At 38.4% G+C, this 27,238-nt stretch overlaps 1 protein-coding gene across 2 annotated transcripts in view; it reads left to right on the top strand.

Annotated features, from left to right (window-relative positions):
- The window catches only part of GRIN3A (glutamate ionotropic receptor NMDA type subunit 3A), a 150,482-nt gene that overhangs the window by 89,352 nt on the left and 33,892 nt on the right, over positions 1-27,238 (top strand). For both annotated transcript variants that reach the window (XM_038552981.1, XM_038552983.1), the window contains exons 4-6: positions 8,184-8,329; positions 12,255-12,370; positions 20,383-20,534. In XM_038552981.1, the coding sequence (XP_038408909.1) occupies positions 8,184-8,329; positions 12,255-12,370; positions 20,383-20,534 (414 nt within the window). The remainder of the gene's footprint in view (positions 1-8,183; positions 8,330-12,254; positions 12,371-20,382; positions 20,535-27,238) is intronic.

Genomic DNA, 27,238 nt, shown 5'->3' with positions numbered 1-27,238 from the left:
TCATTTGGGGAAGGGATTATCCATTCAACAGGATTATACATTTGAGCTTGATTTAGAGTTTTTCTTTTTTATATGTATAAAGATTTTATTCATTTATTTGACAGAGAGTGAGAGAGCACAAGAAGGAGGGCCAGCAGAGGGAGAGGGAGAAGCAGGCTCCCCACTTCGGCCAGGGAGCCCGATCCGGGGCTCAATCCCAAGACCCCAGGGACCATGACCTGAGCCAAAAGCAGATGCTTAACCAACTGAACCATCCAGATGCCTCCCTACCTTCTTTTGAATAAAGATTTTATTCATTTATTTGACAGAGAATGAAAGAGCACAAGCAGGAGGGCCAGCAGAGGAAAATGCTTTTGGGTTTTTCAAGCTCACCTTTGCCTAATTTTTGGGACCTAGAGCAAGTCCCTTCTTCACTTTTCTCATTAAGGACCTAAATTTCTTTACAGAAAGTACTACAAGAGTAATGTTTAGATACAAAGACTCTGGAGTCTGACTAAGTTCAGAACCCTCCTATATGCCTTATTGACAGAGTGATCTTGGAGAATTTATTTAAATGCAAGTCTTGGTTTCTTGTGGGAAAGTTGGAGATGGTAGTAAATACGCCCATAAGGTTGTTACGAGGCTTAAAATATATAATCCAAGTTAAGGTTTTAGCACAATGCTTGACATATAGAGAATGCCTTAATAAATGGAAGCTACCTGTATTATTAGCTATAAAAATAAATAGACTAAATGATCTGTAGCATGTCCTCCAGCCTAGACTCCTTATTTTTATAGCCTCCCCGACTTTGGCATCTCTTTTCAAGTTCAGTACCTAGGCCCCACCAGTAACTCACAGACAGTGGGATTAAGATGGCCAGTGTGGCAGCAGCGACAATGTGTGTGAAGATGTGGGGATGCTAGCAAGGGAAAAGGAGCAGGGTTCAGTCTTCCTACAGCTATTCCTAGACTACCAGATGTGGAGCACAAGCATTTGCCCCCCCCACCAGCCTCCCCCATCATGGGATACACGATGAATGTGTTTGTTTTCGGGAAGCTTGGCCAACCCATCTAGCTTGTTTTTTATCTTTTATGAATAGAACACAAAACCCATCAGACTGCTTGTGCCTTGTGAATGGAACAATATGCATGAATGAGTTTTGTAAATAGCACAGTTCAAATGTTGCTGTTTTTGCTGCTGTTGCTATAATTGTGATTAATACCTTGTTCAAAAACCTGAAGGGTATAGGCTTTCTGTCTTACTTCTTTAAACTGGCACTTGTTTGCATTAAATTGACCATTAGTCTTGAGGAAGCCTATCATATCTATAGTTTTTTTCAGAGAAGAAAAATCTAACCTGAAGGCAGTATAAACTAGAGATTAATAGCACAAGTTCTTTGGATTCAGTTCCTTGGTCTGCCATTTTCTGGTTGTATGGCTTTGGGCAAGTTGCTAAACCACTTTAAGCTTCAGTTCCCCCGTCTTTAAAATGGGGATGATGATTATATGTACCCTAAAAGGATGCTGTAAGGATTAAATGAGGTGATAAATTTAAGATCTTGGCACAGTGCCTAGAATAAAGGAAAGGTCCAGTAAGGTTTAGCTATTACCATTATTAAAATAATGAAAGAAATACTATAGGAATCATTAATAACTCCAATTTTGATGAGATGACAAATACACAAAGTACACATCTCCAGGATGAGCAATGGGGGAAAGTGGCAAAGTAGAGAATGAAATGAAGGGAAAAGTTCAGCTAGAGTGAATAGATGTGTCCCTGGCCAGTTCTCCCAACTTCAGTCCTTTGGGGACCACCCCAGTAGCACCTGGCCTTGGATTTAAAATTTAATTCCAAATTAACCCAAGGATCATACTAATGCTTTGTTTTGAAATTTTGTGACCAGTTTTTCTATTACTGACTCCAAAAAGAAACAAAGGACTGTAGTAGTTGGGACCCCCTGTTGGAATACTGATACTCCACTTAGCTAGATGTGAGAGATGTGCATAATGCTAAAGCCAAAATCTGTGCAGTGCCAGGAAGCCTGCTGAGATTTATCACACCTACCTCTGTTCATTCACCTGCGAAGATGGCATCCCTTAAGTGATGGATGGGTTTTTAGAATAGAGAGTAAAATTTCAAATATGAGAATCCATGAAATAGGTCAATATTGCCCATACCATGGGCTGGCAGACATTTTCTATGTGGGCCAGATAGTAATATTTTAGGCTTTCTGAAACCATATAGTTTCTTTCACACTTACTCAACTCTTCTGTTGTAGTACAAGAGTATATGTAGTACATATATGTAAATGAATTGCCATGGCTGTGTTCCAATAAACCTTGATTTACAAAAGCAAGTGGGAGGCCAGAATTGGCCCATACGGCATAGTTTGCTAACCTCTAGACTATACAAGGGATTTGATGCAATGATTCAAGTTGTCAGAAGCATTGGGACTAAAGCTCATAGAAATCAAACATGATGCCAAAGAATGTTGTTGACTAGAGATTACCTGACCTAACATGGAGGGCTTCAGGCAAAAAATGAAGAGAGGAAATAAAATGCTTAAATATAAATGGAGAGCCTAAATTTTGTAGAAGAAAATAAGAATAACATGAAAAAAAAGAATTACAACATAAAATGTATTCAGTAATTCACATGAGAGAAAGACTGAGCGGGGCTCAAGAATGTTGTTTGCAGCCTAATTTTTCTGTATTCCAATGTTCAGAGCACGAGTAATAACTAGGTGAATACACATCCCTTTTGCTGGGAACAGTCTTAGTGTTCCTGTTGTCCCTCTGTGATAATCAATAGTGACCCCTGTTGGAGAAGTGTCCTAGAGTGCAATATAAATTATATAGCCAAAGCTGTAAGAACCAAAATGGTTTTGAAATTGTAGCATAGACAGGTATGTGTTATTTAATGTTAAAATTTGGACAATAACGCAAGTCTATAAAGGCAGAAAATAGTGCTAGGTAGGGTGAGGGCGTTAGATAGGGTGAGGCCTTCAAATCATACAGAGTCAGATTCAAATCTTTATCGCTTTCTGCTGGTCTTATACAATGTGCTGAATCCCCTTGAATCTTAATCTCATATATAATAATAAATAATAAATTTAACAATCTTATCAGATTTAAATGTATTAACATATAGTTAATACATAAAAAATGTTCACTATTACTTCATTATTATTATAGATTCAGGTGGGTAGTTTGATTAGGTGGGACATAGAGTCATCCTTCCTATACAGAAGATAGGCTTTAAGAGGAGTGACTTCCTTTTCTCTGAAGACATTCAAGCAGGAATTTAACAAGCCCTTAATAGTGGTGTTATAAATAAGCCTTGCTACTCAAAGTCTGGTCCATGAACCAAGTGTCAGCATCATCTGGGAGCTTATCAGAAATGTAGACTGTCAGGCGCCAACCTAGCCTTAATGAATCAGAATCTACATCTTAAAGAAACTCCAGCTGGTATGGCCTGCTACAAAGGATTCAGAAACCAGTGGATGATTATGGTAGATGACTTTTAAAGCCCTTTCTGAACTCTGAGACCAATTAAGAATATTCTAGAGTCCACAGGTTTTAAGTGAATAAAATAATGGCATGGGGAGAAGCCATGGTCCCAATAACTACTGCATTCCATTCCACTGGGCAGGTTAACAATGGCCCTTTCCACCCAGTTCCAAAGAACATTAAACCAAGGCTAGTGACTACATTCCACTTATTAGAATACAATCTCAGATAAATATGAATGTGGACCTTGAATAAAAATAACCAACATTAAGACTGTTTTTTAATCTAAAGCATCATATCTCCTTGGACATAGGCCCTTGATCATTCCTTGAGTTTGCTTCCGTTTTGTTTTGAGCCACTTCTCTGCTTTCTGCAAAATGCATATCTGATTATTCTCTATGCAGGTGCTCTGGGTAGAGTTCAATATTCCATTAATACTGAACAGTTCACATACAAATAGATAGTTTAACCTTAGATATTTCCCCAAGGCCTGAAGGGGTTGAAACAAATATAAAAAACTAGAAGAGCTGGTGAAATATTTAGCTGAAACTTTAAAGAAATTTTGTTTTTCTCCCTGGGACTTTCTGGTGATGGTTGTAATGCAGCACAACTGCTTTAGCTCTTTGTATACTTTTATCCTGCCTCCTTGATGCAGGCTTTCTGACATCCCTGGCTGCTTGAATTACATACCACGTGGATACACAGGATGGACTATGCTCATCCATTGGGTTGCATCAATTGTTTCTAAGATCCCTTTTCTGATTCCATTATTCTGTGATTGCCTGAGTAGGCCATTGTATTCTTCCACTAGAATCTCACACACGAAAATAAAAAAGAATATATCATTTCAAAAGAATTAAGAATTAAAGGGAAAAAACTAACTTTTAAGGGGAAAGAAAGACAACATGAAGTAGGACAAAAGTATCAAGTTTGTAATGTGTCTAACTCAAGGGAATTTTGTTAAAAATAACCAATATTTATCAGGCATCAACTGTGTGCTAAGCAGTGTATTTGTTGCATGATGATAATGATGGTGATATTAGTGATAGTAGCTAACATTTGTTAATGAGTTATGACCACTCAAATGAGATAGGCATGGGCCTTGCCTTCATGGAACTTATAAGCCAACAGGAAAAGTAGACATTGCACAAATAATTCCAAGTTTTATCAATACTATGGCAGGGTGTAATGAGACAGTGTATCAGGTGGCCTAATCTCATCTAGGGGTCAGTGAAACCTTCTCTGGGAAAGCAATATTTAAAAGTTATCTACACAAAGAAAAGGTAAGGTTAAGGAGAAAAAGCGTTCTAGACAGAGTGATGACTATGGGCAAGAACTCTAATCAAGCAAAAAGTATACGTTGGAAGAACTGAGAGAACTGGCTAAAGCCTAGAGGACCAAAAGGAGAGTGAGGAGATGAGGCTGGAGAGAAGATAGTAGAGCAAGGTCTTACTGAATCTTGGAGTTCCCATGAGGAGGTCATATTTATCCCAAGGCCAAGGGGGAGCCTCGGATAGGTGTTTAAAAAAGTGGGGGAATGATCAGCTTTGGGCTCTAAGATTGCTCTGACTGGACTAGAAAGGAAGAGAGGAAGTGTGCAGAGGGCAGAAATGATGGTGGCTCGGACCGAAGAGGTGGCAGTGTTTGTAAAACATCTCCAAGGTAGAATGAGGTCCCTGTCAGACTAATAAAAGACTTCCTCCCATTGGAGTCTGGTTATCTGTGTTAGTGTTGAAGGAACTTTCCCTCCTCAAAACCTCAAAACTGTTCCCCTCACAAACATTAGAGCTGAAGGGAGATGTGGAAGCCTATGAGCAAAAGGCAACTGAAAGGCATGGAAAAGAAGAAACACAAAAGACTAGTTCTGCACTGGAATATGAGCCTGAATCTGCTGATTTGTCGCTTTAACTACCCAAACCTCAGTGTCTGAATCTGTAAAACATGAAAATATCTATCTTGCAGGATTATTGTGAGAATTAAACATATCTAATGGGAGACACTGTGAGACACATAAATAGTAAGTTTTGTAATGACCACACCAAGAGTCAGTATGACATAGTATCAGAAGCAGTGTTCACAGTGTTCAAAAGCTTACTATTTTCGATCAGACTGCCTTGGTTCAAATCCCAGATCCAACACTTACTAGCTCTATGACTTTGAGGAAATGACAAACTTTCTGATCTTTAGTTTCTTCATCTATAAAAAGAAGATAATAGAAATACTTCATAGGTTTCTTGGGAGGATTGAAAGAAGTGATGCATGAGAAGTGTTAAATACGATTAAATAAATAGCTAGACCCCATATTATGTATCTGCAAGGTGCTGTACCAGCACAGATAAATAAGCAGTTAATTGTTTTTGTTTCTGTTCTAGACAGGAGGGTAAAGCTAGATAAGACCAAAGATTTCAAAGACAAAGTCTTGATCTAGGCCTTAAAAATGAGTAGGTATTAGGCAGACAGTGTTGTTAGATTTGCCTTGCTCTAGGCACGGGTCTGCAGTTTGCCCCTATGAGAATGCAAAGGGGGATCTAAGGCATAAGGAGAATATTTTAAAAGACTAGTGAGTTTATTCTAATAAGCATCTTCTCTCCAGTTGCTGCCATGAGCTGCAAGGTGGGGCAATGTGGTTGATAATGAGATGAGCTTTGGAATCAGATAGACATGGGTTCAAATTCAGTTCCTCCTATTTCTGTGTGATCTTACACCAGTTACTTTACTTCTCTGAGCTTCAGTCCACTAATATTTAAAAAAGGAAATAATAATAGTGCCCTCTTCATAAAGCTGTTATGAGGAATAAACAAGATAATGCATGTAAAGCACTAAATTCTATGTCTGGCACATAATAAATATTTAGTAAAAGTTGGCTCTTATTATTGTTGATGCCTCATTAAGGTTATGCTGACACAGAACATAAGAATTTGTTCCGTGTATGGAGCAATTACATTAAACACAAAGATATACCTAATCACCTATTCAACAGGGGATCTCCAAAATATATCATGAACAACCAGGTGGTGAGTTCCTATGTGGCAGTGATTGCATAGTTACCTCTGTGGTCCCAGTAACTTTGCAAGTTGTACAAAGTAGGCCTCAATAAATGTTGAATAAATTAGTGAGGAATTTATTCTGCTGATCATAAAATAAAGGTTTTTTTCTATTTATAAACATGAGGTATGTTTCTGTAAATCTATAAATAAGTAAACTGTCATTTCACCACCAGTGGGACAACCATTGTTAATATCTTGATACATTTTTTTCCCAAGGGGTGTGTGTGTGTGTGTGTGTGTGTGTGAGAGAGAGAGAGAGAGAGAGAGAGAGAGAGACATAGACATGTTGGAGATCATAACATTTAAAGTAGCTATATAGATATTTTATTTGATCATACTGTACAAGAGATTTTTCTCCATTTGTCATATGAGCATTTGCCTTGTTTTATTATATATGCTTCAAAAATGATTTAGACATTGCATAATAGTCTATAAGCATGTGCCATGTAATTTATTATTTGTTAATTTATCGCCATATTGTTAGATTTTTGGCACATGACAAAACTAATTCATCTTAAATATAAGTTGTTACATATTCAGTGAGTTCTTAACCTTTTGGGGTTTCATAGAAGAAAATTATAAACATAGTTACATAAGATGCTGCCTACAATTTCAGGAGTTTCATAAACTTCACAAAGCCCATCCATGGATTCCTGTCCCAAGACTTCAGGTCAGAAGCAAGGATACCAAATATGTTAACATGAAGCAGAAGAAAAAAGTTCAGGAAACCTAATGTGGCAATTGTGGAGAAGTATCCTCTCTAAAATACTCCTGACTACAGGATATTCAACTATCTTTATAACATGGCCCAATCCCAGTTCATTCTTATATTAGAATATTAAGTCTAGATGCTACATTCACACTTCTATACAACTTTCATGAATAATAATGTTGTGTGTGCTATATCTTTTTTATCCTTGGTGACCGAAAGCTTCTACAGAGCTCTAGGTGTGCTACTTCTCTTCACTGTGAAGGTCCTGCACCCTGGATAACCATATTAGAGGGTCTGTCCCTGCTACCCTTCTCCTCTTGACTCCTAACTATTTTACATCCCATTCCATTTGAGCAAATATGTAACATAATTCAGCACTGGAAAATACAGTTATCCTAAAGGAAAGAGAATTTCCTAATTATTCCAAAAATAAATTCAACAAACTTAAACTATAGCAAAAAATGGGTAAACATAAAAAAGCTGTATTTACTACTTTGGGTCAGGTATATTTCAGTCTCAGGATGCAAGGTTTTAACTTGGTCTATGTGTAGTTCTAACCAAGAAGAAGCACAACTTTTATTACCTTTATCCTTTCTCTGATATGTAATTTATAATAATGAGGCTGGTTCTGCATGCCTATTTATAAAATGTCTAATGAATTCTGATAGGTTCTCAGTATACAGCAGAAAACCATTTAATGTTTTCTGTTTGTTGTTTCCATACATTTGCTTCTGAAGATGGAACAATTACTTACATGAAAGCTCGGATATGAAAGAGTATGTCCATATCCGCACATTTCTATGTACATGTTTATGATGCTGTGTGTTTGAAAAATTCTAAATCACTATTTGATTCCAAAGAATGATGAAAGATGAAATTTTTGAAAACAATCCTAAGAATAATTTATATTAAAGACATTTCTTTCGCCCTCATAGCTACATCATCCCTCTCAAGGCTTCCGCTTTGGAACTGTCCGGGAGAGCAGTGCTGAAGATTATGTGAGGCAAAGCTTCCCAGAGATGCATGAGTATATGAGAAGGTACAATGTTCCAGCCACCCCTGACGGAGTGGAGTATCTGAAGTGAGTGTCAACCTCTTGGATCCAGAAAGTTCTCACCAAAAGAAATATCTTAGCTACTGATACATATATAGTATTTGTTGTTGTTGTTGTTGTTGTTTTAATGACAGCTAAATATACCCACTGTGTGTTCAGTAATCCCTCACATTGTGAGACTGAGAAGGCAGTGTGGAATAGTGTGCATTTAATTATGTGACCTAAATTACTAGTTACCTGCATAGGCCCCAGTTGGCAGTAGCTTTGCTCAAAGTGCCAGTGGGGTCATTAGTGTAGCAGATGGTGGGGGAAGTAAATGTTGGCTTGGCATCACTTGAGAAAACAATGGTGCTGAAATGATCAAACACTCAGGGAATGTGGCCAGAGGATAAAGTGTCCCAAAGCAACCCTTTCCTTCACAGTGAATCTCTAAGCCCATGGACTGTCTCCTCTTGCCACAAGGAAATGGAATTTATCTTAGAGATTTCCTGTAGAAAGGAAATAAGATAAAAGGCAGTGATTCCCATGCCTGCATCCTTCTCATCAGAATTTATGAGAAGCAATCAAGAGCAATCACATTGCCATGGCAGATTATCAGAGCCTGTAATTCAGTGAAGCTGAATGCAAAGAAGGGTGGTGCAGTTATGGATCTGCTCATCTCATCTGTCTGGGAAAAGGGAATGAATGGGTCCTGATAAGCACCACAGCATGAGGGTGAGCAGCCCTCTCCCTTGTGCCTGGTAGCCTCAGGACCGTGACATAAATTCAAGCTTCCAACCCCTAAAATCATGCAGCCCCAGAAAACTGGTTTATCTATGGTCAACCACAATAATCTTCCCAATGAACAGAAGGACTTGCCACCTCAAATTCTCTTTTAATAAAGAAGGGAAACAAATAAATAATTGCACAAGACATGAGAGCTATATGTTTCTCAAGAGCTCTGGTGACAGGACCCTAAAACTCCTTATGGACTTTTATAGAGTCTAGAGAGGAAGCCTTGTTTGTGCTCTCAGATTTGCAGTGTTATGTAGGATGTTTAAACACCATGAAATGGCACTTTCAGTTTTTCAGGAACATTAAAATGTTAGAGTCCCTCTCTAACACAGAGTTGAGTGCTCCTTTGCCTTCCAGCCCCTCCTCTGTATTCTCTCCTTCAGGCAAATTCATGCCTGAGAGAGAGAATAAGATGTCAGGGAGATGGCAGTGGCTCCCAGCTAGATAGTAATCACTGTCAGACTGGACTCTTTTAGCAGTATAAAAAGAGTTAGATGAGCCACACTGTGGCTGTCCCCAGTTCCACTCCTCTCAGGGTATTCAGTTTTTTTCTGGAGACTTCACCTGAGAAGGCCCCAATACTCAGAGTTGGCCCTGCGTTAGCCTGGAGAGATGAAATCATGAGAAAAGCAGTCAGAGATGAAGAAGCCCAGACCTTAAGGAAGCAACTTGCCCACGATAATATGGTAATATAGCCAGAGTCAGGACTAAAACCACGTGTCTAGAATCCAATCACTGCTTCAGGTTAGTCTAGAAACTGTAACAGAAAAGTAGGTCCTTGATGTTCAAAGAATAGTCCATGTTCCAGCAGAATTCATGCTCCTGTTAGCACTTGGGAATTTGTGAGAAATGCAGACTGTCAGGCCCCATCCCAGAAACTGCATTTTAACAAGCTCTCTAGGTGACTTGCTAATGGAAGTGACTTTGGAATATAGGCAGAACTTAACATTAATGCCCTCTGACTTCTTATCTTTGGGCTTCTTTCTCCATGTTTGGCCCAGTCACTGCCTATGCTCTTAGCCACCACTCCAAGAAACCACAGTCCTCATATTACCCCCTTTGACATCCCAGAGCCCTGACTTGCAGAACACACCTCTATGATTGCCAATGATATGTGTATTATTGTGATATGTGCATTATTTTGTGGTATATGTGTTATTAAAAGAGTTCTCAAAAAGACAGAGCATGATTCTATAATGGGAGAAAAAATTGGAGGCCCTGCCAACTGTAAGGATGATTCAGCCATCTAGAAGCTGCTTATACCTGAATCATACCCAGCCACTTCCTCACCGGTGCAGGGCCCCAAGGGAGTCTGTGAGCTAATTGCTTCTCACCTTCCTATGCAATAGAGACTTGTCATAACTAACTTCACTTTGCAATCCAAAATCAAGAGTAATTATTTAAGGATACCACTGAGACTGGACCTCAGTAATTACTGCTTAGAAAAACTGAACCCCAATTTTTTCTATTGTTATTGCTACCTCAAATATTTGCAGAGTATTGGTAAATGGTAACTAGTTGCTGTGTAGCTCCCAAGGTACATTTTGTTACTGTGGCAGTAAAACCTTTATTGGAGAAACATCTTTCAGCTTGATTTTTATTTTATTGCCAAGATTCCATTAAGGTTCCTCATCATCGGCTCCTAGGAGACAATTCACATTCTCAACCCTTTCTGAAGCTTCCCACAGCTGTGGAGCTGGGAGATGTTTTTTATTTTGGTTAAAGTTAAAGACAAGTCTCATGACTTAAATCCAATACCCCTGGAAAAAAGAACACATTTTTGAATAGACTGTTTCACTTCCTCAAAGAGTAGAAAGAGGAAGCAAGGGTCATTGGCATCTAGAAGGAAGTTGGCCTATTTACTCTGTGTCCATGTATGGCCCCAACAAAGCCATCCAGATAAATATGTACTTCCTTCCCACTGATGAACCTTAGAGGTGGCTAAGGGTGTCTTTCTTTTTTAGATTTTTGATGGGCCCTAGCCGTGTTCTATTCTGAGTTTGAGGCTACTCCACTTCGAATTCCAATAGACTCATTTTTGGCTCTAATTGAGGAACGACTGAGTCCAGATAGAATAGAAAAAGAGTTGTTCTCTTTGCCAAGATGTTTGGATAGCCTTGAGAGTCGGAAAGCCTTTCTTAAATGGCTATATGTCCTACAGCTGTCCAAAAATGATTTGAAGTAGCTGAAAACAAGAGTCATTGCATATACCTTAAAAGAGTTTCTTTTAAAATTCCTTCTTCCTTACCTCCTTTGTAATTGGGAGCTCAACCGGTGCTGAGACATACCTATCTCTGGACCATTTCTGTGCCTACATTTAAGAAATGAGGAGAACACATGAAGAATGCACAAGTCATCTGTTGGTATCTTGAGCCCAGTCCACGTCTTATTCACTGATACAGTCCAGGAACACCTACTTTAAATGATCCCTGCCTGAATCACTTCCTAAGATAGGAGTGAAACATGGATCTTTAGAGATGTATTAATAAAGTAGATCACTAAGACCCGTTACTATTACCTGTGCTTCCGCTTTCAGTTAATGGATGCTAGCGATGGACTTTAAAGAGACCTTAGCTCTCTTTCCCCAGGAATCCTGGATCTCATATTTGTATTTCCTTAATATGTATTCCTAAATGTGAAATGATGCCTGATTGCTGAAGAATATGATAGTGATTTTGACAGAAAGAAATAAAAATCTCCACACACTGATTAATGAGACCACCTGGCTCCAATACTTACTAGCTATGTAACCTGGATCCAGTTACTTTGACTCTCTGAGCCTCAATTTCCTCATCTACTAAAATGGGATAATACCCCCCACCTCACAGTCATTATGAGTGATACAGTGTGTGGAGAACAATCCAGTCACTCAGTTAATGTAAGAGAACTGAGCCTTCCCATTCAATTCAGTCACTTTGGCTTTATTGTTGGCTTTAGAAGTAATAAAAGGAAATGGTAGATAAACCCATTGGAGAGATGTCATGCACTCTTAGAAAAGTGTCTGTTTCCTCTGGTCTGTTCTCTATGGGTCAGTGAGATGTCAACAAGGCTGAGTCAGCAGCTACCTAACTTGTGCTGTCCTTTCCAGGTTTCTGTCCCCTAAACAAAAGCCAGCTGTCAAACTTTCTGTCTATTAATGAATCATTTTTCTCTTTTATTCTCTTGGTCTTAAATATAGGAATGATCCAGAGAAACTAGATGCCTTCATCATGGACAAAGCCCTTCTGGATTATGAAGTGTCAATAGACGCTGACTGCAAACTTCTAACCGTGGGGAAGCCATTTGCTATAGAAGGTATTAGCCAGTCACTCTTGATTCACTTTGACTCAGGATGTGCTCGGTTTGCCAACCTAGCAAGTCATAAATGCCAAAGTCAGAGGCAAAAAGCTACTCATCTTGCCTTGTTTTCATTTTCAACTCATAAGTATTTAGCTATTAAGTTGCTGGAGTTAGGAATTTATTTTTCACCTACTCCACAAAAATTTATTTACCCAATTGTTAAAAAAACAACAAACATTGTTACCCAAATGATGTTGCTTCAAATACCTGAGAGTGGTGGTGCAGTGTAACAAACGGGGAGTCCAATTTTAATTTAATCTTTATTTTCTAATTCCTACAATGAATCTGTCGCAAAAGCTAGGATGATTGCATTCTACAACTGGAAGGACCTCAATGACGATCTAATCCAATCTACTCATTTTATCCACAAGAAAGCTCAGGGACATTACATTACTTTTTTCATAATCACAATTAAATGATAATATTGGAATTAGAATCCAAATATCATGGTTTCTAAATAAATGTTTTTCCACTAGATGGGAAAACAATAGAAAAAGAAATCTCCTTCTATACCTTAATAACCTTTAAGAATCCTAAATAAAACCTTGTTTGGGACCTCAGGTTTGCCTTTCTCCCCGCAGGTAGCAAATTTTTACTCCCAACTTCATCAACCAATCAATCAAACTTCAGGACCAGAGAAGGATTGCTTTGTCAGTTGCTCCTTTCATTCTGGACAACAGTTGATATATGGAGCTGATAGTTTGAACCAGCAAATTTCACATCTCCCAATTCCCAGCTTCCCTTCTCTGACAGTACATGCTGGCTCTCAAGACAGCCATGCTCACTTGTCAGAAAACACTTTGACTTGAAACAATCCCATGAGGGTGCCCAACTCCTATTCCAGAAAACCCTGCTTTTCCGTATGTTAACTAGTGTATCAAAACTATTCTGATTCCAATCTCCCAGCTACAGTTGGTCTCTGTCTCCTCTAAACATATCAGCAAAATTTTTACTTCAGTCTTTGTTTTTGTGATAAATGAGAATGTAAGAGCTGATGTTTCTTTGAGCCTTCTCCTAAGAGAAATCAATCTTTTCTCCAGGCAAAGTGACCTCCACCTGAACCAGGGATAGAACTCAGGAAGAGAGAGATTTAGTGGTAGTTGTCTTCTATTAAAACTACAATCTGAGGCAGCACAATCTAAAGAACAAAAGAATGAAAGAAAAAGCAAGAAAACCAATAGAACATTTATCATAGAACCCCATTTTGATGTAACGATGGAAAAATTCCCATTTTTGTGGCATCTGGGGATATGAAAGGAATGTTACTTTTTTTTTCTGTCCTAGATACACTGGGTAACTGAGGTCCCTTCTGCCTTTAGCAGCTACTAACAATGAATCATTTGTAGCGGGCATAAGAATGAGGGACTCCATTCTCCACCTTTGTCTTCAGGGGGCAACCCTATCTTGTCAAAAAACAGTGGTGAGATGGCTTGTTTGCCTCTGCTAGACCCCAGTGCCAGATGCCACACAATTAACTCCCCACTGGTTTCCTGTTTACATTTCCATCTGTGCTCCTGAGACTTAGTATCTTACAGTTCCCATCATCTCCACACACCACATTGTTTTCAAAGGGGATAAGCACAAAATGGCGCATGAAAGAACTTTCTGCAAGAGAACAGAAAGACTACAGACTTGAATAGGAAACATTCTCCTCCTTGTTGGTTTATTCTTAAAATAAATAAATAAATAAAACACACTGGTGGTTTATTCTGGGTAAGGTGCAAATCAGAAATTTTAATTCAGTACTACCCCTCCCAACAAGTTCACAGCCTGACAACAACTTGGTAAAGCACAAAGAGAGGATACTTAAAAGTCACAAACAACAATGTAATAGGGATACTAGTAAAAGTCTTGATCACTGCTTTTTTAAAATATGTTAATCTCGGGCAGCCCGGGTGGCTCAGTAGTTTAGCGCCTGCCTGCAGCCCAGGGCCTGGTCCTGGAGACCCAGGATTGAGTCCCACATTGGGCTTCCTCCATGGAGCCTGCTTCTCCCTCTGCCTGTGTCTCTACATCTCTCTCTCTCTCTCTGTGCCTCTCATGAATAAGCAAAATCTTTAAAAAAAAAAAATGTTAATCTCATAAATTTTTAGGGAATATTTCTCTCAAGGAAATTTTTAAAAATATTATATGCTTTGACAACATTTATGTTTCTTGAACTTATAAAAATGTGGACTTACTAATTAATTAGACATTATATGCATTAAAATGTCATGAAATTTACAAACAATTCTTACCCTTTTAGTTTACAGGAATGTTTTATATATATGTATCTGTATCACCTGTGTAATAACAGTGATGTTATTGATGATGTATTACCTAGTATGTAACTCATGAGGTTAAATTTGAAATAAGTATCTAATTCATATATTGATGGAGTTCATGAAAGGACCCTGGTATCTGCAGATAGTTTCCCAAGTGCTTAAATGGCTTTGGGAACTTAGGAGGGAAGACAGAGTCCATTAATTTCTTCATGTTGAATCTACCTTAACTTTATATAGTACTGATACCCCACCAACTCCTTGTGAGTACTGCTCACCCCTCCCAACTTCACCATTCTGCATTTATTTAGGCTTCAATATTCTTTTTAAGATTTTAGTTATTTATTCATGAAAGACAGGGTGGGGGGCGGAGCAGAGACATAGGCAGAGGGAGAAGCAGGCTCCCTGAGGGGAGCCTAATGTGGAACTATGATCCCAGGACCAGGGGACCAGGGGAATCACAACCTTAGCCAAAGGCAGACACTCAACCATTGAGCCACCCAGGCACCCCTTATTTAGGCTTCAAAGGCAAAGGTGAGGCACATGTGAGCCAGTGGCTCCACTTTGAGTTTGAAACCTTTTCCTGAGGACTCAGCTCAGCAAACGGAAACTATTCAGAATTCAGAAGCATGTGGAAAGTCTTTCGTCATATTAAATACCATACACCAGAGACACAAAGACATATCATGTGCTCTGGAAAAAAAGAAAGTGTTAAGATAAATGAATACATGTCCCAAATTTATGCATTGGAGTTAGCTGACAATAAAGGTCAGATGGGAAGAAAGAGTAATGGAACTGCACGGTAATGATTTGTGACCTTTCTGCCAAAGACCTTTGCCTGTTTTTGAGTTTGTTCTTTTACTTGCTTTCCACTAATTATTTAATACAGTGCTTGGAGCACTAGCTCTGGAACCTGAGTGCTTGGGTTAGAATACAGTTGCTGTTATCAACTGTGCCCCATTGAGCAAGTCATTTCATCTGTTCTTCAGGCCTCTCATCTGCATAATGGGCTTATGAATGCCACATCTAGAGTGGAGTCGTGAGGGTTAAGTAAAATAATACATATGAAGCATGGATAAGCATAGAGTGCCTAGTAAATTATTATTCGGTATATTGAATTAATAGACTGAGACGGATTCCCTATAAAATTACCCCAGGATAGATAGCTTTCATATATCTCAGCTTTTCCCACGCACTCCTCTCTTCACTCTCATGTGCTTGGGGGTAAGGGAAACCCATTCTTAAAGTCTGCTTTACAGTTGGGGCTATTACAATATGTTCTCAACCATTGCCCCAGAGTAGCTAAATATGGTATTCCAAGGAGAGACAGCAAAAATGAATTAATCTTTCTTCCTGAAGCCTTTTTAACCCTATCTAAGATCTCATTTTCAAAATATCTATTACCCAACTACATTTCAGGAAGATTCTTTTAGTCTATGAATTTCCAACTATACATTTGCTAGCCAAAATATATTTCCCCCACTCTTAGCTGAGTAAAGCTGATTTATCCATGGGGAAAAGATCAGAATTCTGTTCTGAAAATTGTTCTCTTGGGCTATTAAGCTGTATCCAATTTCCAGGGTGCCTGATGCCTTCATCTTTAGGGTTGAAGGATTCCATTTTGCTTCATCCATCAACCACAAAATAGTCAACCTCTTCTTTATTGCAAAGCCACGTTTCTAATGATAATGAAAGCAACTCAGGCTGCTAGGTTGAGTCAGCAATTTAAAAATAAAAATTCTTTAACCAATGAACACAATCAAATTTGAAAAGCAACTAATAAAGAGAAGGACAGAAATGAAACTTTCAAGGTTTTACTATTTTGTGTTTCTGAATAAAATGGATTTTTATGTCTTTTAACAAATACCTCTTCTAATCACCACATAACTCTTTTTCCCATGAGAAATTTCTCCCCTTGTTCTATATGCATAGTTTATTTTAATTAGCTCATAATAATCATTATTAATGCTAATAATCATTTAAATATCAATACTCAATATATATTAAAATAGAAAATTTAAAAGGCTAGTAATCTATTTTTAGCAGATTGCAAATTAACCTTGAAGTGATGGAGTAGAGTGATTTAATATTTATTATTTCCTAGGTAGCAATTTTTTATAAATGTCCCTGCAACTTCAACATAGCTTTTTCCCTAAGGCATTTTTAATACTTTTGTTGTAGTGCCAAAATTCTATTCTTAGAATATGTAGATTTATCATAAGTATTAATTTCAACTTTTTAAACTTTACATCATGCATTTTTGTCTCATCTACCCTAAATGCCACTATCAAGAATCAATCTAAGATGCCTCCTCTCATCCTCTCATTGGGTAGCAAGCTCATTCCTCTAAACTCCATAGAATTTTATCTATCCTCCTCATTGCATCCAGTTTTTCTATTTGACCTTTATTGAATTTATGCATCATCTATCTTGTTTTCCAGAAAAGTCCTGTAACTTTCTACCACGTTGTGTAGCTATTTATGTCTGCTTCATCTCCCCAATGCCCCCATGAGCTTCATAAGGATAGAAATGGTGTCTGAGTTAGCTTGGAAGCCTCCATAGCCTTTGGTGGAGTATTTGGCACAGAATAAGCATTCAACACATGTTTGTGGAATTATGAATAGATGAATAGTGTGCAATAAGTGCATATCAAATGAAAAATGAAAACATTTTGCCATTATTAACTTAACCTGGGCTCAAATTGTTGGCTTTGAGATGATTCTTAGAAGAAAAGATATAGTCAGGGAGTATCCTTGCTAGTTAATTTCTTCATATATGTATAATCATCTATCAGTCAGGGCTGTACTTACATTTATTTACACAACTTATTGAAAAGTGTATAAACAATCTGTCCATGAATGACATATATATCTGTTTGCTGAAAAAAAGCCATCAATTTAGATGATTGCGGTTCTTTTTTTTTTTTTTTTTTTTTTTTTTTGATTGTGGTTCTTTACTGAATTGCCTGGTTCAGGGAGATTACATCAATATGACTGTAGTGATAGAACCTGTGTTGAAGAGGAGGAAATAGGCCAAGTATTCCCTTGTCTTGATCATATCTAGTTTTGGACACAGTAGAAAGAGGATTGGCTTTAGACTCAAAGAGACCTACTTTCAAATGCTAGCTTTGCCAACTACAAACTGTGTGACCTTGGTCAGTTTACTTATTCACTCTTTAAGTCCTAAAGTAATACTTATCATGTATAAGTTCATACAGGGGTTAGACACATGTGGAATATTACCTGGTAGACAGTAGGGATCAATATGTTCCAGTTCTTATTAAATTCCAGAATGATTTAACTCAACTACATACCACAGTCTAGTATACAATCTTAGTCTAGTGCATGATCTATAACATGAGGTAAGGTACATACAAAGTTTATTTTGGCACATAGTGTATACTAATCTCTCAATACCTGTTAGAAATTGTTTTGAAAGTTATTGCTTCAGGGGGAAAATGGTGTAATATTCAGCAAACCTGGTATTAGTTATCCTGATGATCAACCCATTTCCAGCAGATAGTTCCAAGTCTTCCTACTATATGTTTTATATGCCCCAAGTTCTCTCTCATGGCATCTATGTCACTAGTAATGAAATAACCATTACATAGTGCAACAATAACTATCTCCGTAATGTCATATACACTCAGTAACGGACTATATATGCCTTGTTCATTGCTAAATCCTGATCACTTAATGCAGTGCCTATTCCTCAGCAAACATTTGTTGAATGAATGAATGAATGAATGAATGATGAATGGATGGATGAGTCAGTAAGTCATTGAATTTTATTAGACATATGACTAGTATTGTGCCTGACATGTAAATAAATACTGAATGAATGAAAATGCAATTGAGTTGTCAGTAGTGTTCATTGTAATAAAAGTTTCTAAAGAAAACTGGTTACTTCCTTGTTGTTACCCATTACAAAAAAATGTTATTTAATGATAACATCAGCAGAACAGGCTGCCTATGTAAAGTCTTGTATTGTCAGTCTTGCTTTTCAAACCAAAACTACTTAGCACAAAGTAGGCACCCAAAATAGCTCTTTGAATGGAAAATTCTAATCATGCTCTTGACGTTGTCATCATTTCCTTGACTTGCCATTGTTAGGCAACAGACAAAATCCCATACAGCTCTTTAAAATTCAAAAATATTTTCTGCATTATTTATTTCTTCTCTTTTATTGGTTATAAACACATCTCAGGCCTCATTTTTTAAAAAAGGATTTGTGTATCTGCAATAAAAAATGGAGCAAAAACTAATGTCCAGAAATAAATTGTAAGATAGAATAATTATAGCAAGTATTTGTTTTCATGAAGTATTTTTGAATTCTTGACAGCCTTTTAGTCTTTATCAGTGAAAAAAGAACTAGTTATACTTTTAATTTATCTTCCTCAATCATCCTGAGGGTGAAACATCTTTTTGGACTATGTTATCCAATAACTAAAGATAAAATTAGTTAATTAGCCCTTTCACATGGCTCATCAAAGAGAGTAACAGTGAATTAATAGTTTGGAAAGGAAGTAAAACCACAGAGTGAGGATACAGAGTCCAAGCTGATTAATAAAACTCTAACAACACATTACATTCACCTTTGTGTTCCTCCTTCATCCTTTCCCCTGCCTCTCTTGCCTTAAATAACCACTATCCTGGATATTTGGCTTATTAGTTCCTTGATTTTCTTCTAACTGTACTTTTGCCACATACATATGAATTCCTAAAAAATACACTATTTTATTTTGGATGTGTTTAAATTTATACAATGGATTCATGCTATACTCTTCTGGGACTGACCTTTTTTATTCAGTATTGCTGAGAGTCATCCATATTATACCATGTAATTCTAGTTCATATGTTACACACTATATAATATTCCAATTTTGTAAATATTCCACAATTTATTTATCCATTCTTTTTTCAAAGAACATTTTTTTCCAAATGTTTACTATGAATAGTGCCTCTAGAACATTCTGGCACATATCTCCTGGTATGGTTGTAGAGAGCTCTTTAGGAATGTACTTTAAAATTACTGGTCCTAGCAGATATAAATGTTCAACTATACAAAATAATAGCAAACTATTTTCCACAATGGTTATATTAATTTGTATTCACAGAAGCAACATAATAAGTGATGTTATGGACCTACATCTTCTCCAACACCTGGCCTTACCAGACTTTTTTTTTTGACAAATTTTTGTGGATGTTTTAATTCTCATGTTATATTGTATGTTCACATGGTCTCATTATTTAAAAATTGACAAAATAAAAGCAAGAGAGGTTCATGCATGGCCAGTGATGAGAGAATGTCATAAACCAGGGATTATAATTAATCCAATTGTGTGTGTTAAGGTTCACAGGAGGGGTTGTAAGAGAGGTGGGTAGGCAATCTTAGTCCTGGTAAAGGCCTCAAAGGTATCTTCTCAAAAATTATCTTGAAAGGAAGGACAAAAGACCTTGGAATACAGTGTGCCACTAAAACACAGTGCACAGATTCCTCTCCTTTCCAGAATCATCTCTTCTATTCAGAAAGGCAGCAGATGCATAGTAATCATACCTTGGATATTACTGAGTCCTTTGAAAGAAAGATGGTGAAAGCTCATCCTACCCTTGTTACCAGATCTGATAGCAATATCACATAAGTGTGGTGGATCCTCTTAGGATACTCTCAAATTAAAAGCTGATCTGGTATTATATTTTCTTCTAGGATATGGCATTGGCCTCCCACCCAACTCTCCACTGACCTCCAATATATCCGAGCTAATCAGCCAATACAAGTCACATGGGTTCATGGATGTGTTGCATGATAAGTGGTACAAAGTGGTTCCCTGTGGAAAGAGAAGCTTTGCTGTCACTGAGGTAAGGAAAAAGAGTGCTGATAATGTTGATTCTTTGTATCACTTTACCTTGAAGAATATGAAGAAATGCTGTTACATATGTCTTGTGGTCAATAATCTAGGCTATTACATCTACTAGAACTCACCATGATGTTTGCATTACTCCTAACTCCACTTGAAGAGTGTACATTCCGGTAGGAATTTGCATAAAGACTAGTTTGTCTTGGATTTAAATATGATGCCATTTTGATGAGTCAATGTCTGAATTTTCCACTTTTTTTCTATATGTTATATCCCAAAATGCAGAAGAAATGCTGTTTGAATTACAGCAATAGTATCTAAGATTGTCATTAACAGTGTTTGGTTCAATTGTTAATTACTGGACTAATGATATGAACTTCAGTAGATCCTTCAGGATCTACTCAAAGTATTTCCCAGCGGTCCAACCATGAATCCTTTGTGGGTTCACAAAATAAACACACCTTAATGGGTAATTCTTAGATTACCAAATCATAGATTTTTTTAAACTGAAAACAACCAAAACCTTTCTTTTACAGATGAGAAACTAATACCTAGAGATCTAAGTGATTTGCCCAAGGCCCACAAATAGTCAAAATCCACTTATTTCTATTGCAGTGCTGTGCCTTTATAATATAATTAGAAAGAAATCATGAAAGTGAATAATTAAGATAGGAAACTAAAAGATATAACAAGAACCATAGGTTCAGGTATTTAAAAGAGAAGCCAAATAAACTAGTACAAGATCAGCCAGACATTTAAAAACACAACACTACAGCCAACAACAATGGCTTCACATAACCTCTAATTGCCAACAACTCACAAATTTACATATCTAAAGATTCTTCTGAGCTCCAGAACCATATGTCTACTTTCCACTCTTGAATATCCTACAGGCATCTCACATTCAACTTGTCAAAAACTGAACCTTTGATCTTCTCTCCTAAATCTGCTTTTCCTCCTGTGCTTCATATTTTGGGTAATGGCGCCTCTGTCCATTCAGTTACTCATTCCAGAAACTGTCAAGGATCCTTCATGCCTTCCATATCTCCCCCTTTTGCATCCATCAACAAGCCACATTTTCCCTTCTATAAAATATATCTCAAGTATGCCCATTTATTGCGATCTTCACTGTCATTGCTGTAGTTCAAGCCCTCATCCTTCATCCAGACCACTGCAAAAGTCTCCTAACTGTTTTCTGTTTCCATGCCTGCCTTTCTCCAATTTGTTTTCTACATGGCAGTTCACTCTTTTGTTTAGAAGTCTGCATTGGCCTGTCGTGTTAATTAGGGAACAATCTGAAATGCAGAACATGGCTACACTGCCCTGTGGGACTGCCTACATCTTCAGTCTCATCTCACATCACTTTCCTCCTGCCTCATTACATTCCCACAACCATGGCCATTTTATTTATTTTTCTAAAGATTTATTTTATTTATTTATTTATTTATTTATTTATTTATTTATATGAGAGAAAGAGGGCTCACACGTATATGTGCTCACAAGCAGGGGGAGGGGCAGAGGGAGAGGGTCTAGAGCAGACTCTGAGCTGAGCCCAGAGAGCGACCTGGGGCTTGATCTCACGACCTTGAGATCACGACCTGAGCCAAAACCAAGAGAGTCAGACATTCAACCAACTGAGCCACCCAGGGACCCCCACAATGGTTATTTTATTTTATTTTTTTGTTTGTTTGTTTTTGTTTTTGTTTTTATTTTTTTTTTCACAATGGTTATTTTAGATAGAGAAATGCGAGTGGCTTCCCTGTCTTGGCAACTTGGCACATGTTATTGGATCATCCTTCCCAAATACTCTTACCCCTGACGTTTACCAGCTAATGCCTCTTATAAATTCCTAGTTGAGGGGCCCCTGGCTAGCTGCGTTGGTGAAGTGTCTGCCCTGCATCAGTCTCCCTGCTCAGCGAGGAGTCTGTTTCTCCCTCTCCTTCTGTCCCTGTCCTGCTTGTGCTCTCTCACCCTCTCTCTCTCAAATAAATAAATAAAATCTTTTTTTTAAATAAATAAATTCCCAGCTGAAATCTCACTTCTCCAGACCCTGCCCATAATCGCTGTTTCAATCCGAATCATATCTTCCTTTTTAATTTAGTATAGCTCATTGAGAAGATGGTCATAGGGCAAAGATTTAAAGAAAGCAAAGAGGAAAATGAGGGACTTAGGAAACTAGCATGTTCACTTTCCTACCATGTGACAAAACCAATGAACTCATTGGTTCCTACTACAACCCTGTTAGTCAGGCATTTTTATTTTTATTTGGAGTGGTTTGCATGGCTCTTTCTAAAAGAAGTAAAATTGGTCTTATACTAATGAACTGAATTAAGTCAAGTCAGCCAAGAAGCAAACAAACCAATTGTTTAAATTGTACAAATCGCTTGGTGTTTTCTACTATTTGCTGTGACCATGGTTAACTAATGCTAAAATTTCCAAGTGATTGAAGGTTAACAGCAAGACATTAGACAAAAGGAGCCTCCCAGTCATGTCCCCAAAGCCAACCATATAGAATGATTTGCACCTCCTGATCACACCTCTAGGCTGTTCAGAGGACCGTCAGATGGAGCTATCAGCTAAAGGGACCATCTGACCCCATTGGACACATAGAGGGGAATATCCTTTTGGGGACTAGCAGAAGTCTATTTATTCCAATATGAAAGGAGCTACCACAAAGCATGATAAATTTGAAGCCATACATTTCTGGACTTGTATCCTGAATCTACCAATTAACAACTGAATGACTTAACTGCTATGAAGTCTGAGTTTCCTCATCCATAAATGAATATGATAAAACCTGCCTTGCTATTTTGTTCTAAGAAGAGGAGATCATTTATGTATAGACCTAGTAAGAAACCTGACACAATAAATAGTAAATAATGAAAGTACTAATATTCCTCTCCCTCTGTCAGGAGAATTTCCTGAGGTTCATAGATATCTTCAGGTGTCTTCCTGCAGTTCTTTATAGAAGTGAGAAAACCTTCCCCAAAGACCAGCAGTGTATTTCCTCATATTTCATTGGTCAAAATTGTGTCATCTGCCCTATGTAATCCAGTCAGTGTGAGGGGAATGAGATCACCATGATGGATTAGACCAATCATGAGTCATCCCCTTGGACTGATGATGGGCCAGCATCCCTTGAAATATATGATCACATAGAGAAGACCTAAACAAAAGCAAGATTCCATTAGGAAGAAGGAGATGGGAGAGTGGATGCTAAATAAGCAATCACTGACCTCTTCTACACTCACTCTACAAATTGAAAGTTGCTTCTGCTCTTATCCCACTCACTTCCATTCATCTATACAATAAGGTATTTGGATTTTATCATCTACAGGAGTCCTCTCAGCTTTGACCAGTGATTATGGTTTCCCTTTACATTATCCTGAGATAAAAATATCAATATTCTTTACAGTATAACATCATGGTTGAAAACGGGCTTTCGAGACAGTTCTGGATTTTAACCCTTTCAGGTTTGTGATATAGGACGTGATACTTGACGGTTCTAAGCCTCATCTTCTGCAAATTGGTGGTGGGAATATCTATAGGATTATAGTAAAAATTGTCAGATAAAGCTTGTAAAATATTGAGCTTATACCCAAATATACTAACCACAAGGTCACTTATGCTTTTAAGGATTTTGAAGTTTTATCATAAATATCCCAGGACTAGGGCAGCCTGGGTGGCTCAGAGGTTTAGCGCGGCCTTCGATCCAGGGCGTGATCCTGGTAGATCCGGGATCGAGTCCCACGTTGGGCTCCCTGCATGGAGCCTGCTTCTCCCTCTGCCTCTCTCTCTCTCTCTCTCTCTCTCTCCCTCATGAATAAATAAAATATTTTTTTAAATAATAAATAAATAAATAAATATCCCAGGACTGACTGTAATTTCAAACAAAACCAATTAAGTATGGACAAATAAGAGGACAGATTTTGAATAACAAATAATCAGCAGAAGTCATAAACTGTTTAGATGATGCATACAAAATACACTGAATTTTTTTTCAGCCATGGCTTTTAATGGGCCAAATTCAGGGGAGAGGCATTGTGGGAAATTCTGGGTGTATTGAACTGGAAGCAGCTGAATAAGAGACTGATAACAGGATCAAGTTATGGTTGTTGGGGCACCCGAGTGGCTCAGTAGTTGAGCGTCTGCCTTTGGCTCAGGTCCGGTCCCACATCAGGCCCCCCACAGACAGCCTGCTTCTCCCTCTGCCACTCTCTGTGTGTCTCATGAATAAATAAATAAAATCTTTTTTAAAAAGTTATGATTGTTAAGACCAACCTGGTCGTATGGATCAGCTGAATTTGGAAGGAGGGGAGGGGTAGGAATGAAGAGAATGGAAGAGATGCGTATTCTTAATTCTGTCTCAGAGACAGAAATGAAAGAAGAGTCTGTATGTGTGGTGGTAAGAGGGCCACTCCCAGCCTCGGGGAACATTCTGAACATACAGGGAGCTATTCTTTCTGAGGAATGGTGCTCTGTACTATGGCATCTCCCAGTCCATGCAATAACTGCTTATGACAATGCTCACCTGTGTGCATTTAAACAGCAGTACACATCCTTGTGCAGGCTGACACATTTGTCTTGTACAAAACCTAAGATAGAATTTCTGAATGTCACCCTCACAAAACCTACAGGTAGAATGTAATTAAATGAAGCCAATCTTCAGCTGAGCTTGGTGTCCTCTGTGAAGGCCCTCTGCCTGCTGGATTTCCCTTTGCTTGATCCATGATTTTCCACCTGCTTTTTTTTTTTTTAACTCTTCTCCCAGGAAAGGTCAGAAGAAGGAAGCATACCTGTTAGTACTTTATCAGCCCTTTTGTCTTAAATGCCATACATTGCTAGGCTATGATAGTGCAGAGAAACAAAGACTGGCTCTGACATCAGACACCCCATATTGGAAGCCTGCTTCTACCATCAGCTTGCCTGGGGCAAGTTGCTAAGTCACTCAGTCTCCACTTCTTCATCTCTTCTGTTGAAAGGATAAATAATAGAGTAAATAAAGTAAATAGAGTAAATAGAGTAAATAAAATAGTAGTTTAATAGACACGTCCCACTCTTTCACCCCCCCTCCCAGAGGGAGGGCTACAGTGCACAGTGCAGCAGAAGCAGGTATATTCTGGAGGGCACCTCTCCCAATAGGGGCTCTTGTGGAAAACATCACTCTGTTAATTTCTGACCTGACCTCCCATTTTCCAGGTCCAGTCCTAGTAATTAAGCCACAGAGTAATTAAGCACCCTTGTACTCTGAAAAAATATCCTAGTTTGGCTAATGAGTAATATGGTCACCTACTAACATGACATGAAAGATGCTTTTTCTTCCTATTTCTGGTAATTGGACATTAGTACTTCCTCCCCTGTGAGAATCTTGATGTATTCACCTCCCATCTCATGGCAACCCCAGAGCTGTCTAGCTGCAGTCTCTCTGGAGGATAAACTCATTTTTTTTTTAATTCCAGGGCTTTATCTGGTCCCCAGAGTCACCTAGAAAATTGCAGGTCCAGTTCTGCTGACCAGACTCCGGCAGTTCTCAGAGTGGAATTTTAAATTGACTTCAGTTGTTTCTCCATAGTCGTCCTAACACAACTCTGTGCCCAGAGCAGACTCCTTCCTTGTCACTCAGTTCCACTGGAGAAATGTATGGTAGACTTTAAATTCCTCCATTTCCTTTTGACTAAGCAAAAAATGTAATTTTTTTGGTAAAGTCACTGAGTGAATTTAGGGTTCCAGGGCAACTGTTTTGTGAAATCTGTTACTTGCAAACCAGGAACAGGAAGATGGCAGACCATAGACCACAGTTTAGCAAACCAAAATTCTTTAAAAAACTATGAAGATCTGTGATGATATCTTTTAAATAATGGATTGAAGACCTAATTGGTTGAACATTTTAACCAACTGGAAATAGTAGAGAAGGAAGAGGAAATAGTGGTCTTGGCAGAGAATGGATATCACACTCAAAGAGTCTGAGGAGTTTCTAAGAAACCATTTGCAAAAGTATGGTTTAAGGAAACCAACAGAAATAGCACATTCTCCCAGGGCAAGTAAAGTGAAGAAGCCATTATCATATCTAGGATCAAGAAGAAAAATGGAGAGAGCCATTCCTAGAGCCCAGGGAGGCGATGGCAGAGGGCTTCCTAACAGGAACCACAGAAGAGATGAAGAAGTGGAGACTGAGTAACTTAGCAACTTGCCCAAGGCAAGCTGATGGTAGAAGCAGGCTTCCAATATGGGGTGTCTGATGTCAGAGCCAGCCTTTGACAAGGGACATAGCCAACCCACAGTGACCCGGCTAGGAAATGGCCAGAGAATAAATACCTGACCTCAGTCTCCTCTTGCCTCATCATCATCTCCCACTACCGCCTTAGGTAAAGGGATCCTATCACTATGGTCCACAGAGGACCTCCCCAGGGCACAAAGGTGGATGGAGAAAGATGGAGAATGGATCTGGAAGGGCAAAAGAATGTCCAGCACAGCCCCTCATGGTAGATGAAGATGGAGATGGGACAGTTAGAGGAAAGTGCCCGCAGCCTGACCATCTGAGAATGTGCACTTTCTGCACCCAAACCCAGGTCCAACCTGTAGGCAGACAGCTCATGCCTTGCCTTAGTCAAAAAAGAGAGAGAAGTACAACCAGGTCCACTGTAGCAACACTTGGGAGCCAGGCTATGAGGAGGCAGCTTTATGTCCTTGGAAAAGTTACTTAAC

The sequence above is a fragment of the Canis lupus genome, chromosome 11 (genome assembly GCF_011100685.1).
Source record: "Canis lupus familiaris isolate Mischka breed German Shepherd chromosome 11, alternate assembly UU_Cfam_GSD_1.0, whole genome shotgun sequence".
NCBI lineage: Eukaryota > Metazoa > Chordata > Mammalia > Carnivora > Canidae > Canis > Canis lupus.
This window is presented reverse-complemented; position numbering and strand designations above follow the sequence as displayed.